General features: G+C 40.5%; 1 protein-coding gene across 2 annotated transcripts in view; it reads right to left on the bottom strand.

The window, feature by feature from the left end:
• Positions 1–13910, bottom strand: part of SLC2A9 (solute carrier family 2 member 9) — a 75099-nt gene that overhangs the window by 24786 nt on the left and 36403 nt on the right. For both annotated transcript variants that reach the window (XM_063135672.1, XM_063135673.1), the window contains exons 6-8: positions 12917–13049; positions 8690–8877; positions 809–919 (exon numbers count right to left, since the gene is read on the bottom strand). In XM_063135672.1, the coding sequence (XP_062991742.1) occupies positions 809–919; positions 8690–8877; positions 12917–13049 (432 nt within the window). The remainder of the gene's footprint in view (positions 1–808; positions 920–8689; positions 8878–12916; positions 13050–13910) is intronic.

Genomic DNA, 13910 nt, shown 5'->3' with positions numbered 1-13910 from the left:
AGGAGTCTGGAAACAAAGACCCACGAAGACAGACTGAAAGAACTGGGCATGTTTAGCCTTGAGAACAGAAGGGCTCTCCCACACTGGAGGCATTCAAAAGGCAGCTGGACAGCCATCTGTCAGGGATACTTTAAGGTGGATTCCTGCATTGAGCTGGGGGTCAAACTCGATGGCCTTAAAGGCCCCTTCCAAATCTACTATTCTATAATTCTATGAAATGATTCAACCAAAGGTAAGCACTTTTTCAGTTCCATGCTATGCATGTTTTCTTGGAAGTAAATTCCACTGTGTTCAGGACTGGAGCTTTAGATGTCACTGATTTGAATGGGAGACAAATCAGCACATGCTTTACCTAAATTAAAATCAATAGTTTAAAATGTACTTAATATTAACTTTACTTGTACACTTTTAAAGAGGATAGCTGTTATTGGTCATAGCCATCTATTTTTTATTATATTAGGCCTATCGTATAATGGAATACTTTTTTGTTGTTGCTCTTGTGGTAATTTAGGCTAAGATAAAAATTGACCTAAATTGGATATAAAGGAAAAGATCTAGGGAGAACTAAAACTGTAAGCAACCCTATGCAAATGTAACTGAATTCTTGAGAATTTATCATTGAAGACTTGCAATTTATTCAGAATTTTCTGTATTTGTACCTCTTACGTTATTCAACAAATTGTACAAAATGTATCCCTTCAAGAATATCAAATCAAACCCAAACAGGAAGGGAGCTAAAACCGATTCTCTCATGGATATTGGATTCTTTATCCAGTCCTATGGCGTATACAAACCTCACACCACTTACTGAGAAAACAGCAGCCAAGATCTCAACAGCTCCTGTGCTTAAGGTAACATATGGGATCATTTCTGGACTTAGCCCAGCTCCCTTGAAAATGTCATTTGTGTAGAACCAAATCTGTAACAGGAAGATAGTTTTCAGTTATATGATTTCAAAAAATGATCTTTCAGTGTTTAATTAGAATGTAAGTCTACATATATATTTAATACCTCAATAGTGCTGGGCTGGATAAGGACAATAAATAAATATTTTTATATATTATTTTCCATCGAACCTACTTAGAACCTCAGCATATTAGAAAATGTTTAAATCTGTATATGCAAATAAAGACAGCCGAAGTATAACTGGTTGTGCAGCCCCCTCCATCCCAGTGTATACCTAGAATTCTTCTTCCCATAAATAAATCTTTCCCACATACCAATTATGTAAGTTCATTTCACAACCCTCCACCCAAAGGGATACTCCCTCATTACCATTTCAAGGTTTCAGAACCCTCACTGAATGGACCATATATATTGGTCTTTCAAGCCATGGGCATCTCCTGTAGTGAATAAATCCTACTCAACTCCTATGATTCTTCAAAAAAGCAAATACCACACATACTTTGCCATAGCCCCAGATATCCTATGTAATTTTCTCGCTCTTTGAGTACAAACCTTGAAAAAGGCTGGTTTATTTCACAGTATGTCATTTTCCTATCACTTGTAAGTGTAATTATAAGCAGAGCTACTTTAAAAGAGTAGGTGACAAGATAATTCCATGTCTTTTCTCAGTAAAATATCCGCAACAGGGAACAGAACAAGCCTGTCATTAGTACTGAAATCCTGCAGTTAGTAGAAAGCTATACTTTTTGTAGGATGTCTTTTATAGGTTTATCGAGGACATGATGAAATGTATTTTTCAATTTATTCACACCGGACAGTGAAGAGTTTGTCAGTAACATATAATTAACTATTAGGCTGATAATGCAGAAAGTTACTATACATTCCTGACAAACAATAACAAAGTGTCTTGAAAGGCCATAAGGGCTTTTTTAAAAAAATTACATCCAGTATCTGACACACAATCTGAATGGATAACGACAATGAAAAGAATAAAATATCAAAACAAATAGTTAAAATAATACTATACAACATAAAACAAAACAACAAACAGCACAGGAATATATCAATGTAAAGGTATCTAAAAACTAAATCTCTAAAATGCCTGGGAGAAAAGAAAAGTCTCCACCAGTAGCTATGGCTACATTTGAGTATTCAACCATAACATAAGGCCAATCCAGGACCGATTATGGACCGAGTATGGTCACCCTAGGCTACTAGGAGCAAAATTCCGGGTGCGTCAAAAGGAGGTAGCAGCTAGAAAGCCTTTGGGGTTTTGCAGGATTAGGACCAAACCTAAGGCTATTAACAAAAAATAATGTATAAGCACAATAAAATATGAGAATATTGGTAAAATAATATTAAAGCACCCTGATTGCCACCCACCTCACTGCAGAAAGTGGGGGCAGTCTGAGCAGGGCCTCTGAAAAAGCTTTTAAAGGTTGGGCAGGTCCATGAGGGAGCAGGTAGCCCTTCAGTTACCTTGATCCCAAACCATTTAGGGTAGCCTTCCCCAGCTTGGAGCCTTCCAGATGTTTTGGACTACAAAATTCCTGACCATTAGCAATGCTGGCTTGGGATTTAGTGCAATAAAGGTTAAAACAGCACATTAAATTGTAACCAGAAACAAACTGTTAGCCAGAAACAAACTTTAAGTAGTGACGAGATATCACCTGGCTTATGAGTGTCAGTTATTTTGTACCAGTTGTAATTCTTGAACAATCTTCAAAGGCAGCTCTAGTAGAGTACATTACAAAATCCAACCTAGATGTTATTGCCATCAAAGTAGGTATTAACTGTTGCCAGATCTCATTTTCCTAGTAACGGTCACACTTCAATGCATGAGAGTATCCATTGCCACCAGGAAGAATGGGGAATGTAGTTCCCAACAGTGCATGGCTTAAACTAGGAAGGAAACATTGAGAACTAGATTACCCATGCTTCCCAGAGGCAGTGGGTATTTCACATGTTCATGGGACTGTCCAGGCCTTGAGCCCGAAGACTCCATTGCAGGAGCCATTCCAAAGTACCAATCTTTCCTTGCCATTTAAGTGCAAAAAGGAGGCTGGGGCAGTGTGGATGGCCTGGTAGGGGAGTGATGCCACTGAATCAAGGTATGCCCCAAATTTCAGGGGGAAGGGGATGAAGGCCTCATTTGGAACAGGGTTAGAAGGACAACCTCTTTAGTGAGGGCCAAGCAACACATAATGTCAACCACATGGTTTGCTCTTGAGTGCACAACTTTTATTTCAGAAATAGACACCATGGGTCTAGATTGGGTCCATGATGTGGGAGGCTGTAACCTTTTATTGCCTGCCATGGTCTTGAAGTAGACTGGTCCCCTTTGCCTGTAATTTGCATGGGGGAAAAGCTTCCTTTAGGGCAAACTGTTGAGATCCTGGAACTGGACTCAGATTTTTTCTTTTTCCATATTTCTGGACTGATCTGCAAAACCCGGATAAAAGCCTTGAGTCAGCAAGAGACAATTACTGGAAAGGTCAAGTTTGCAGATGTGCTTAATTGTATAATTGGACTGTGACATAGTGTGAAGTTTTCTATGAGTGCCAATTATGTGTTGCATCAGTTGTATAGTAAAGTGTATATAAGGAGTGTTTGATATCTCTGTAACCAGCTTAAATAATCACTCTGTTCCTGTGAAGACTGCTGTCTGATGTATTTCTATATGACCATGTGTGAGTATATTTGTACATTGTTTTTGCCATAATGAACTGCCAGTAAAGTATTTATTTTTGTACACTACAAACCTAAATTCTCTGCCTTACAATTTATTGAGTCTTCTACTAGTTTCATAGTTAAGACCGTTGTACTCTGCTATCACTGATAATCCAGTGATTAAAAACCCGTCAGGTTATGGGCCCAGATATTGCTGAGACTTTAAAATCTTAACAGAGAAACAGTAAGGCTCAGTAAGGAGAGTGAAAACGTGTTAACTGAAAGCCCTGGAAGCGTTGCTTGTTGAAAAGAACGCTTGGGGTTTAGACAAAGGAAAAGGCTACTTCAAAGAGTCTATTGTCTTGTAAAAGAGTCACACAGAATCTGGCAAAAAGGTTGTTTTTGAATTTGAAAAGAGTTACTGAGGTTTTAAGCCGGTCAGTCTCTGAAAGTAAGTCAAACAACTGGAAAAAGGGTTGAGATAAAATCCAACCAAAGTTAAAAATATGGCAATTCAGCTGGGAAACAATGTTTCAATGGAATTACTCACTGATGTAAATTATTTAACATGGTCGTTCAAGATAGAAATGAGTTTGAGAAGCCAAGGGCTTTGGGAAGTGGTAATTAATCCACCCGGTGCAGGCTTGAACGCAGAGGAACGTTTGGAGTGGGCTCGTCTTTCAGAGAGGGCGAAAGCTCATATAATTCTTTGTATGAGAAATGATCAGTTATTCTATGTAAATAGAGAGGATACTGTTCGTGAGATTTGGACAAAGTTGCGCCAGGCATATGTTAGAGAATCAGCGGGATCTCGAATAAGCCTAACACGCAAAATGTACAGGACTTTGCTGAAAGAAAATGGAGACGTGGCAAAACATTTGCAGGAGCTGCGAGAGTGTTTTCAAAGTCTGGCTTCGGCAGGTCTAATAATTGAAGAAGAAATGCAAGTGTACATTATTCTTTCAAGCTTACCCCAGTCATGGGACGTGTTGGTTACAACATTAGAAGGAATGCTTGTAAACCAATTAACTTTGAATTATGCGTGTGGAAGGTTGATTGAGGAAGATCAATGGAGACGCATAAGGTCTGAAGCTGCTAGTTCAAACCGCAAGGCAGATGCATTAATACAATGGTCTGGGAACGAAGGAGCTAAGACTGTTAATGTAAAGAGAGAGGAAAGTGAATTAGCATATGCAATTTCTAAAAGAAAGGGAAAGCCCAAACCACAAAAACTAATTGTTTGTTGGAGGTGTGGATTGAAGGGGCATACCCGGAAGGATTGCAAGGTTAAACTGCAATCTGAGCAAGATAAAGAGCCAAAGTGGAAGAACGCTTCTTACCAAGGGAAGAAGTCGGTTCAGCTAGTCACCGCCGGTGTAAGCGAGTTCTCGAGGGAGAGGAAGACAGGAAGGAGTTTCTGGGTCGTAGATTCTGCGTGCACAGCGATCATTTCTACGAGAAGGGACAGCTTTCAAGACTTCCGGGAATCTTCAAAGAAAATTGCTTTGGCAAACGGCTCGTGTCTGGAGACAAGTGGCGAGGGAACTTGCCGCATTAAATACTTGAATGAAAGCTTTGCTAACTCTCTTTTTGTGCCAAATTTGAGTTATTCTCTTTTAGGAGTTTCTAACCTGATGGAGAAAGGCTTCTCTGTAATTTTTGAGACAGGGAAGTGTCTTATTTCCAAGCACGGAGAGCTGAAGGGGACGGCTAGTCTAAGAAATGGCTCATTTTTTCTAGACGGAAGCCAAGCAGAAGAAGAAGAAAAAATTTCTTCAGGTTGTATGCTTAATTTACCCCCTCACCAGGATTGTGTACATTTGTATCACCGTAGAATGGGACATCCTTGTTTTAAGTCTCTTAATAAGACTCTCAGTTTATCTGGAGGAGTAAAAGTGAAGAGCTGCCAAAAAATTTTGGACTGTAATGTTTGCAAGCAAGCAAAATCACGTGTGGCAAATATTCCAAAAGTGAGAGACTGGAGACATGAAGACATTCTTGGAATGATTCATATGGACATCACGGGGCCGTTTCCAGAAAGTTATGGAAAGGCAAAATATGCTCTGGTCATGCTAGATGACAAAACGCGTTACTCTTGGGTTTATTTGTTGAAACGTAAATCTCAAGTGTTAGACACAGTGAAGGAATGGGTTAAGAAAACTGAAAGAAGCTTGCAAAAGCAAATTCAGAGCTTTTTCACGGACGGAGGGGGGAGTTTAGAAATCAGCTGTTTGATGATTTTTGCAGGAAGTCTGGAATAACCCATAAATTTTCAGATGCAAAATCCCCCTGGCAGAACGGGAGTTCAGAACACAGGATTGGAGTCTTAAAATCAAAGATGGAATGTCTTCTGAAGGACGCTGATGCAGAACCCCAACTTTGGGGAGAAGCGTTTGTCGCTGCCAATTATTTGTGCAACAGGTCCTGGACTTCGTCAGTAAATAATATTCCTTTCTCCTTAATTTTTGGAAAAACTCCTAGCTTAAAGCATATTAGGATCTGGGGATCTTATGCCACTGTAAATATTCCTTTAGCTCAAAGGAGACAGCTAGGTCCGAAGGCAATCAGACTAAGGTTCATTGGATATGAGAATGGAAGCTGGAGATTTTTGATGAAAGGGGGAAGAGTTTTTGTTACTAAAAGTGCAAACTTTGCTGAACAGGATTGGGACCAAGTTCATGATAATCCTAGAATCCTGTTAGACTTAAGTAGCAAACAAAGTTTTGAGCCTACTGTGCCTGTTGAAGCAGAAAAAGAAACAGAGCAGACAGAGCAAGCAGAAGAAAGAGAAATTCCTCGTAGGTCTCAAAGAGTTAATAAAGGCAAACCTCCCAATAGGCTCGGAATACAGGCTTGTAATGTGACCTGTGAGCCAAATTCTTATGCAGAAGTCATAAGTTTAGGTTCTTTTGAAAGGAAACAATGGGAGTGTGCCATGCAAAGTGAGCTGCAAAGTCTGAGGGAGAATCAATTTTTTTTAGAAATTGACTTGCCTGCTGGGCAAAGGTCTTTGTCTTGCAGATGGGTTTTCAAAAGCAAGCAGCTTGAAAACGGGGAGTCTAAGTATAAGGCTCGCCTTGTCGCTAGGGGATTTAACCAAATTAAGGACGTCGACTATGACGTCACTTTCTCTCCAACTGTGAAGTCGGAAACTTTACGTTTATTTTTGACGCTTGCAGCAAAAGAAAAGTTGAAAATAGGTCAGTATGACTTTACCACAAGTTATCTCAACGCGCCAATCCAAGAAAAATTGTACCTAAGGAAACCTGAAGGGCTTGATAACAACGATCGAGTTTGGTTGTTAAGGAAAGCGATTTATGGATTGAGGCAGAGCGCGAGGTGCTGGAATTCAACTTTAAACAACACTCTGGTAAACGAAATGGGTTTTTCTAGGAGTATTGCTGACCCTTGCCTTTACACTAAGGGAAGTGGTAAAAATTATACAGCTTTAATTCTGTTTGTTGATGATTTGCTGATTTGTTGTTATAGTGATGCTGAGGTCCAAAAAGTAGCAAAAATGCTTGCCAGTAAGTATAACTTGAAGTCCTTAGGGCCAGTGAAAAGTTACCTGGGGGTAGAAGTAAAACAAACGGAGGACGGAAGTTTTCTGCTGAGTCAAAAGCAGAAAGTGGTATCGTTACTTGAACAATGTGGAATGCAAGACTGCAAGCCGGTAAAAAGCCCCATGGAGCTGAATGTGCAAAGTTCTTTACAAGGTGAATGTTTTAGCAACCCAGATTTGTATCGGTCTGCGGTTGGAATGTTGTTGTACTTAGTTAACTGGTCTAGACCAGATTTGTCAGCTTCTGTCGCCATTTTAAGTAGGTTTGTTGCAAAGCCCACGATACCAGCCTGGAATGCCCTAAAAAGAGTCTTAAGGTACCTTAAAGGCACCTTGGAGCATGGATTAAATTTATCTGCAGAGCCAGATCAGAATTTATTATGCTATGTGGATTCAGATTGGGCAGGCTGTATTGAAGATAGAAAATCCACATCTGGATACATTCTGATGTTTGGAAAGGCTCCAATATCTTGGAAATCAAGGAAGCAAGCTTCGGTGGCAATATCTTCATGTGAGGCTGAGTATGGTGTGCTTTCGGATGTGTGTGGTGAAATTTCATGGCTGTTGCAATTAATAAAGGATTTCAAAGTCCCGGTGGCAAAGCCTGTAACTGTTTTCTGTGATTCACAGGCTGCAATAGGCTTAGCGAATGCAGAAATGTTAAAAATAAAGTCCAAGCACATAGCTATTAAGTTTCAAAATGTAAAAGAACACATTGAAAACAAAACCTTGAAGTTAGCTTACTGCGAGTCACAGAACAATTTGGCTGACGTCTTTACCAAACCGTTAGGAGCCATAAAACATTGGGAGATCTGTGAAACGATAGGTTTCAGGCAGGGCTGAAATGTGATTATTTGTACAAATGATTGTTGTTATGAAATATTGATAAAAAGCAAAAATGAAAGGGTGTTGAGATCCTGGAACTGGACTCAGATTTTTTCTTTTTCCATATTTCTGGACTGATCTGCAAAACCTGGATAAAAGCCTTGAGTCAGCAAGAGACAATTACTGGAAAGGTCAAGTTTGCAGATGTGCTTAATTGTATAATTGGACTGTGACATAGTGTGACGTTTTCTATGAGAGCCAATTATGTGTTGCATCAGTTGTACAGTAAAGTGTATATAAGGAGTGTTTGATATCTCTGTAACCAGCTTAAATAATCACTCTGTTCCTGTGAAGACTGCTGTCTGATGTATTTCTATATGACCATGTGTGAGTATATTTGTACATTGTTTTTGCCATAATGAACTGCCAGTAAAGTATTTATTTTTGTACACTACAAACCTAAATTCTCTGCCTTACAATTTATTGAGTCTTCTACTAGTTTCATAGTTAAGACCGTTGTACTCTGCTATCACTGATAATCCAGTGATTAAAAACCCGTCACAAACTTTATTGCTAGTACCAGATCTATGACCATCAAGAAAATGTTCCATAAACATCTAAAGTTTTGTAAACAACAGAGCAAAACTTAAAATGTAACTTCTAAGACTTAACATGTATCTGCCATAATCACTGAAAAGCTCAACAACATACTGAGTATCTACTTACAGCATTAAGGCCGCAGAGTTGGTAGCAGGCCATGGTTACAATTACAGTCAGGATCTGCCATCGCTTACTGCTATCGCACAAAAGCTGAAAGATAGAAGCCACTTTGATGTTTCGCTGCACTCGACTCTCTTCCAGAACGTCTTCTATCTCATATGACACATCAGTTCTCCCAAGGAAGGTCTGAAATGCTGTAAACCCGTAATTTATATATTTATATCATATATCAGCATTATTTACAACAGATCAAATATTTAATTCACATTGCACATTTTCCCCTTTCTGAGTAACACAAATTGTTATAAAGCTTTGCCTTCATGTAGGTCTAGCTCATAGACAAGGCTTTGAGTATATTCCAGGTCTATGGGAACACAGAAGAAGGGCAGAATATGGTACTGATTCAACTTTTGAGTACAAATAATTACAAAAATACATCCCCAAATATCCATTGTAGGATCACAGTACTGCCTGTGATCTTGGAGAGTATAAGCCTGCAAACCTTTTTTGTTGTACAGACACAATGTTCAGGTGCTTAAAATAATAACATACAATATTACATATCCTAATTTCATCTGGTTCATTCAGGTTTGTAGAAACAAAGTAGATTTGTCTGTAATTCTGGCTTATACAAACTTAATTGATTCACCTTCTCCTATTGGAAGAGGGGTATGCAACCTCTTTGGGCCATGGGCACATTTACTAATTTGAGAAACTCTCCTGGGCACAACCACAACATAGCTGCCATGGGAGGCATCAAAAAGGACAAGTAACCTGCGAAAAGGCTGAGAGGCTCCTCACATGGGGGAAAAAGCGTGTTTCCTTGCCATCGCTTCTCTGCCCCGACTTTTGTCCCTCATTACTTCCTCATTTTTGCTGGAGGGAAAAGAGGAAGTAAACAAAGTGGGCCATTCAAGGGGCATTTTTATCACCCCGCTTTTCCTACACACAGCAGGAGATCATGACACATTCTATTTACAAAAAAGACGAATTAAAATGGGGTCTATTTTGCAATGGAAAAACAAGTGGGAGGCACGAAGGGGGCAGATGTTGTCGCCTAAAGGATGTGCGCACATCCGTAACTGGGCAGTAGGGAATGTGCACTAAAATGCTTGTCTGATGAACCTCTGAGTATAACGCAAGGAAGAGGTCAGTCTGAGCCACAACACGTTAAATCACTCCTTTGAACGCACAGTTCTTTGTACCAACAGAAACCTATTTCATAGAAGGCAAATTCTTTATCTTTTCCCCTACCACTTTGCCAGACAACTCATCCAGTCCCCCATCTCCGTTTTTTCATTTTGGATCACCCCCTATACACATACACCTCCCCTCCCCTCACTCCCCACAAATGTTCTCTCTCTCTTACCCCCTCCCCCATGTATCCAGCATGTATGCATACATGAATATACAGCTGTCCCTCCCTCCTCCCCCTCCTCCCTGCAAGTACATGAAAAACCACACTTACTCTTTTTGAGGATCCCTCCAAAATCCCCCTAAATACTTTCCCTCTCCTTCCTCACACACATGCAGCCCCTGTCAATTCAGGCATACAAGCACACAACTACACGCCCCCAACCCCTCAGGCTGCTCCTAGCTGGCCTCTCCCTTCTCCCTCCCACTGTCTTCCTTCCTGCTGGCTTCTCTGAGTGCCAATGCTCCCTTTTGTTTTTAAAAGACAAGAAGTGGAATGAGTATGGCATCTCAGTGGGCACCAAGAAAGGTGTCCAGGAGCGCACTGGTGACGGTTGGCACCGTGTTGGTGATGAAAAGCAAGGCAAGAAAAACTACTAATAGAGGATAGATTAACTCTGGATAAAGCAATCATGACAGCTAGAGCTCACAAAGAGCACATGGGAGGTCTGACTCTGCACATTATAACATAGTATCAGCCTTGGAAATGAAGGGTTCAGTAAAACTGTTTGCAATGTGCAAGGCAAAAGGCATCCCCAGCAACAGAGATGACGTGCAGGTTCGCAACTGTGTGCCACGCGCATGGGATAGGAAAAGCAAGAACATTCCCAACACAAAGAAGTCAGTAGCCACCTTAAGCCTTAATAGACAAATCAAGCTTCAGGCTTGAACATTTCCCCCCTCCCCTTCATGAGCTAAATTGTTGATTAATTTTATAAGGCCTGTTGGCAGAAAAGAATATACATATTTTAAAAGCTTTAATCTGAATAATGAACTGTAGTAGATGAACAAACCAAATACCCTATAGTTTGCATAAATCAGATTCAGACAAAAGAGGAAACTGTGGTTTGTTACAAGCCACAATAGTTTCTAATCTCCTCCCAAGTATGCAAAGGAGTGGGAAATGGATAACATATATGTCTGAGCTAGTGGAGGTTATTGGTTGTGATTTCAGCGGGACTGTGAATCCATTCTGGGTTTTAGTAAGAACCAGCCAGAACTCTAAAGGAGCTGTCCAACATGCTGAACCTGTTTTGTGGCTACGGCTCAGTACCTTGGCTACTTCCTTTAGAATTCTAGCTGGATCTGAGTAAAACCCAGAATGGATTCACAGCCCCACCAAAATCGGAGCCACCAGCCTCCACTGGTCTGAGGTACATTCTTGTAAAAACTAACCATAATTTAGTCTAACCACAACATATAGTAGGAATTTGGAGGAATCTATTGGCATCGTTCACACAGAACTCAAGAAAAAGCAATAAGGCTTAAGAACACAAACTTTGGAACACAAGTAAACTGCATCCCTGAGAGAGAACAGACCAGCTCATGAAACTAGTATCACTGATACCAATATAACTAGTAGTGTATGCAGGTTATTCTCCCTGGGTGATGGAAAAGTGCAGGGTCAAATGCAACGGACAAGATGGCTCAAGTACAAACAGGCTCCTCAGGCGAAGGCAACAGAGAGGTCAAAGCAACTTCCTTGCCTGCTTATTTTTTATGCCACTTTTCCAGCTAAAATACATGGTTTGCTGTATTCAAACTGTACCCTATCTCCACAAATACAAGCCAAACTCCCCCCATTCCCTTTGAGTAGAACAAAACCTGCTGCAGACCTGTGTTTTACAGCCTGCCAGGGATTTCATTACCTTGCAAAACACACCTGTTAATTATCAGCATCTACATTCAGTTAAGGTTCCACTAACAACACAAATGGGACTTAGCTTAGACACAAAAGTGTTTTTCAGAAGTTTGCCTCCGCATGTAAACATGTGGAGATGTGATAGTGCTGGACCATGTTGGCAAACCCCCCCACCCCCAATCTCTGACACTTTTTGTCAGTACAATGTATAAAAAGGGAGGGGGGAAGCATTCTGCTGTACATGTGAAGGCTCTCCACAAGATTAGGCTGACCATATGAAACGGAGGACAGGGTGCCTGTATCTTTAACAGTAATGTAGAAAAGGGAGTTTCAGCAGGTGTCAATTGAAGTGGGTGAAATTCCCTCTTCATCACAACAGTTAAAGCTACACTAGCTATAGTAGAGTGACCAGATACAAAAGAGGGCAGGGCTTTTGCAGCTTTAATTGTTGTGATGAAGAGAGAATTTCACCCTCTTCAATTGACACCTGCTGAAATTCCCTTTTCTACATTACTGTTAAAGATACAGGAGCCCTGTCCTCCTTTTCATATGGTCACCCTACACAAGATGGGGAACTCTCATCTGTGCAGGGGTCCCAACTATGTGGAGAGCCTAAGTGCCTTCAGCTCACCTTTCTATGTCCTGTGCCCAATGCTCAGATGCTGGGACAGAGGAGGCACACAGCAGAGGGGGTGAATCCAGCAGGCACATTTCCACGACCCCTCCATGCATTTTGTCCATACAGAGAAAAAAAACATCAGAAAAGAACTTTCTTTCTAGTGGTAAATTACCTTACAGTAGATTCACATGTATGGTAGAAGGTTTGTGCGATAAAGACCCTTAGGGCAGCAAAAGTTCCTTCTCCCTTTAGATCATAAAGAAGCCTGCTAACAAAGAGCCCCTGCTATAAATGATACCTCTGAATGAGTGAACATGCACATACATCTAAACAGCAGTTCTAGGCCACCTTATAACAGAGGCAGCGTGTAGGGGGAATTGACGCAGAGGCCATGATTTCCCCTGTTCTGTGATTGTCATATCTCCAACCCTCAGTATTAAAGATACTGCCGCCACCCCCCCTGCAAAACAGACGGTTATTTGCACTTTCAGCGGTGTTCTCAGTATCTAAGTCACATGAATAAGAATTAGCATCATGATGAAACATGAAAACACGGCACCTTTTTCTGCTGCTTTTGTGTCATGTTTTTCAAGCAAGAGGAAGCGAGGACTTTCTGGAAGAAAAGGCAAGACCCCAATTTGGAGGACTGAAGGGACAATGATCATTCCAAATAAGTAGGGCCACATGGATTCCTGCAAAAAAGAAAAAGAAACAGTAAAGCTGGCATAGTCTTGATTCAAATGTAACAAATGGACAGCCAGATAGAAACACCAGAGAGGGTTCAGAGCAGCTCCTTTGCATGCAGAAGGTCTCAGGTTCAATCCCTGCATCTCCAGTTTAAAAAAAGGACACCAGACTGCAGGGCTAGGCATCTCTGCTTGACACGCTGAAGGGCTCCTGCCACTTAGAGGAGAAGGGCCTGGACTGCACAGGTGAATGGTCTAACTCAATATCAGGCCACTGCACTCCAGACAACACATTTCTCAAAGGTGGTATAAAAACTCCATTGTGGAGTTCTAAAACCACTGTTGAGAAACGTGTTGCCTGAACAGAGCCAAAATGTAGTCGTCGCCTGTCTTTCTATTTTTCCCTCCCAAGATGCATTCTAGCTCAATACTTTATATCTAAAGTACATTTATCAGTTCAATACCTCTAAGACCAAATCAGAAATGTGCTGTAATTTCAGTATTTTTCATTCCTTTATTTAAAGCAGTATTACTCATGTGTGACAGAGCTAACAATTACACAAACTGTCTCATGCTACTCTATCCTTCCATTAGTATAATTTTATACCGTTCAAAGGCATAAAGTGGTGTATAATATAAGACACTAAAATCCAGGAAAATGCTTCTCCAGTTTTTGAAATAAAATACCTCCTCTTTGGAAATTAAGGCCCAATATTCCTTTTCTTTGAGAAATACTCAATTTTTATTTATTTATTTATAAGAATATTTATTGATGAGCTTCACATTATTTTGATCAATTTATTCATTGATTAACTAGAAGCAAAATACCACAACTTGTGCTTCTGAAGTTCATAATTTGAGATATCA

Source organism: Elgaria multicarinata, chromosome 10 (genome assembly GCF_023053635.1).
Source record: "Elgaria multicarinata webbii isolate HBS135686 ecotype San Diego chromosome 10, rElgMul1.1.pri, whole genome shotgun sequence".
In the NCBI taxonomy this organism is placed as follows: domain Eukaryota; kingdom Metazoa; phylum Chordata; class Lepidosauria; order Squamata; family Anguidae; genus Elgaria; species Elgaria multicarinata.
This window is presented reverse-complemented; position numbering and strand designations above follow the sequence as displayed.